Below are 1,983 nucleotides of genomic sequence, written 5' to 3' on the forward strand. Positions count from 1 at the left end.
GCGCAAAGAAAGGTTGAAATGAGGGCAAAAATGCCAAAAAATGAAAGATAGGGACGTTTTCCACAATAGACTTGAAAGGTAGGAACGTTTTGTGCCAATTACCCTTTTGTATAATATTTACCGATTAGCTAAATGTAAAGCTCCATAGATCACCAAAACCATGCAACTTGTACGCATTTTTCATGAATTAGACCGCTTTTCCAAGTATAAAATAAAGGGTTATGTCCCTATCCCACTTAAACGTCCTTGCACGCTTCGAAGCCTTCGTACAAAGTGAGCGAATTTCCACAAACAAGTATAGAAGTCCACGGAAATAAGATGAATATTCATGAACGAAAATTGTAAATCATAAGTTTATTACACGAAAACAAAAATAAAATCTATCCTCTCTGATTGTGAAACTTAAATCTTCAGAAGGAATGAAATTGTAAGGACAAAAGCACTCCTGCTAACTTAGATTTAGGAGTCACAAAAATGATTCTGACGAGTTGCATTGAATTGAGCAGGAATGAAAATTTACAGATATGCACAAAATGACCATTTTGTCCTTTACATTCAAGCCTGAACCGCACGAGCCATATCTCTGCCAGCATTGGTAACTTTAATCTGCTTGTCTGAGGCAGACAGATGAGTTCTGGATGACTGAGGACTTCTCACGTGAAGAAGTTCCTTCTTCTGAATCTTGAATTGCTTGTTTCAAGATCTCGACCACTTCACTCATAGCTGGCCGATCTTTTGGGTTTTTGTTTAAGCAACTATCTGCCAACTTAGCGATTCTCCTGGCCGCAGTTAGGGAATATTGGTTTTGAAGTCGGGGATCCATTATCATGTAAAATCTCTTACTATCAGCCGGGAAATGTTTCACCCAATCTAGAAGCTTCTGCTCCATCACGGGGAGGTTTCTTTCCAAAGTCCGCCTTCCTGTGAGTATCTCATAAAGCACAACCCCAAAGCCCCATATGTCACTCTTAATTGTAAGATGACCCGTTTCAACATATTCGGGGGCAGCATATCCACGTGTCCCCACAGGCTAATACCATAAAGTTCAAAAGGATAGGGATTAAGCCATCATCTCAATCACGAGAGCAATATTAAGCAAAAAATATTAGAAACACGCACGAGCAAATACACAAAATTTATAGTGATTTCACTCTCGACATGAGAACCATGTACATCTGCTGCTGAAAATATTCACCATGAAAAGAAACAGAATTACAATTTGCTTTCTTACGCCTCTCAGTCTGTATCGCTCTGAAAAGCAATCATTTAAATAATCCTTTATATATTATAGGAATATTAAAGCGACCTAATACATGTATAAAATGCCTAATATAATTGTGAACCCAGAATAGATGGCGAAACCGGAAAAAGGAGTTCTTGTGAAACCAAATGTACATGCTGATTAAGTTCTGAGATACAAATTTGCAGTTGAAGTTCCCAAATTTGAGGTAAATTACACAAGAAATAGGGATTAGGAGTTTGGATCAAATAAATTGAAAAGAGAGATGGCAACTAAAATAGACATGCTAGAATCCTAACTATAAATAAAAAATGCATTTGCTTCACATTGAAGGTTCATATTAGTCTAGGTACTTTTGGATATCTGGCCAGAACAAATATAGCTAAATAGTTCAAACAAAAACTAATCAAATTGACCAAACTGCCACAGACAAGTGAATCATTGTTTTGATAAATGCATTCCACGATGGATCTCATTCAAACTTAATTTAGCCCGTGCTTGACTCTTTTTATTTCAAAACTCTTTATTTCTTATACTTATTTTCAACTACACATTCACATAATAAAATATTTTACATGTAAAACCAAAAACTTTTTCTACTTTTTAACCACACATTCTTCAAAGTCACCATACAAAACATCATTTTTTCCCAATTTCTCCCTATAATGGCTATCAAACTGGGGCTTAATCATTTCACTACTTACCGCAGTAGACACGTGACTTCGGTCTCCAGTTGGACCTTC

The 1,983-nt window shown here is 36.5% G+C and overlaps 1 protein-coding gene across 1 annotated transcript; it reads right to left on the reverse strand.

Annotated features, from left to right (window-relative positions):
* Positions 1-298: 298 nt before the first annotated feature.
* On the reverse strand, positions 299-1,977 carry LOC111379422 (probable serine/threonine-protein kinase PBL19). Its single transcript, XM_023002780.1, has 2 exons — positions 1,945-1,977; positions 299-1,030 (listed from the first exon to the last, which is right to left on the reverse strand). The coding sequence occupies exon 2, from the start codon at positions 887-889 to the stop codon at positions 602-604; it is 288 nt and encodes a 95-aa protein (XP_022858548.1). The 5' UTR covers positions 890-1,030; positions 1,945-1,977; the 3' UTR covers positions 299-601.
* Positions 1,978-1,983: the final 6 nt, after the last annotated feature.

This window comes from Olea europaea, unplaced genomic scaffold (assembly GCF_002742605.1).
Source record: "Olea europaea var. sylvestris unplaced genomic scaffold, O_europaea_v1 scaffold19860, whole genome shotgun sequence".
Lineage (NCBI taxonomy): Eukaryota > Viridiplantae > Streptophyta > Magnoliopsida > Lamiales > Oleaceae > Olea > Olea europaea.

Bases quoted from the DNA above. Each gene is read 5' to 3' on its own strand.
- LOC111379422 (XM_023002780.1), bottom strand. From the start codon at position 889: ATGGAGCAGAAGCTTCTAGATTGGGTGAAACATTTCCCGGCTGATAGT.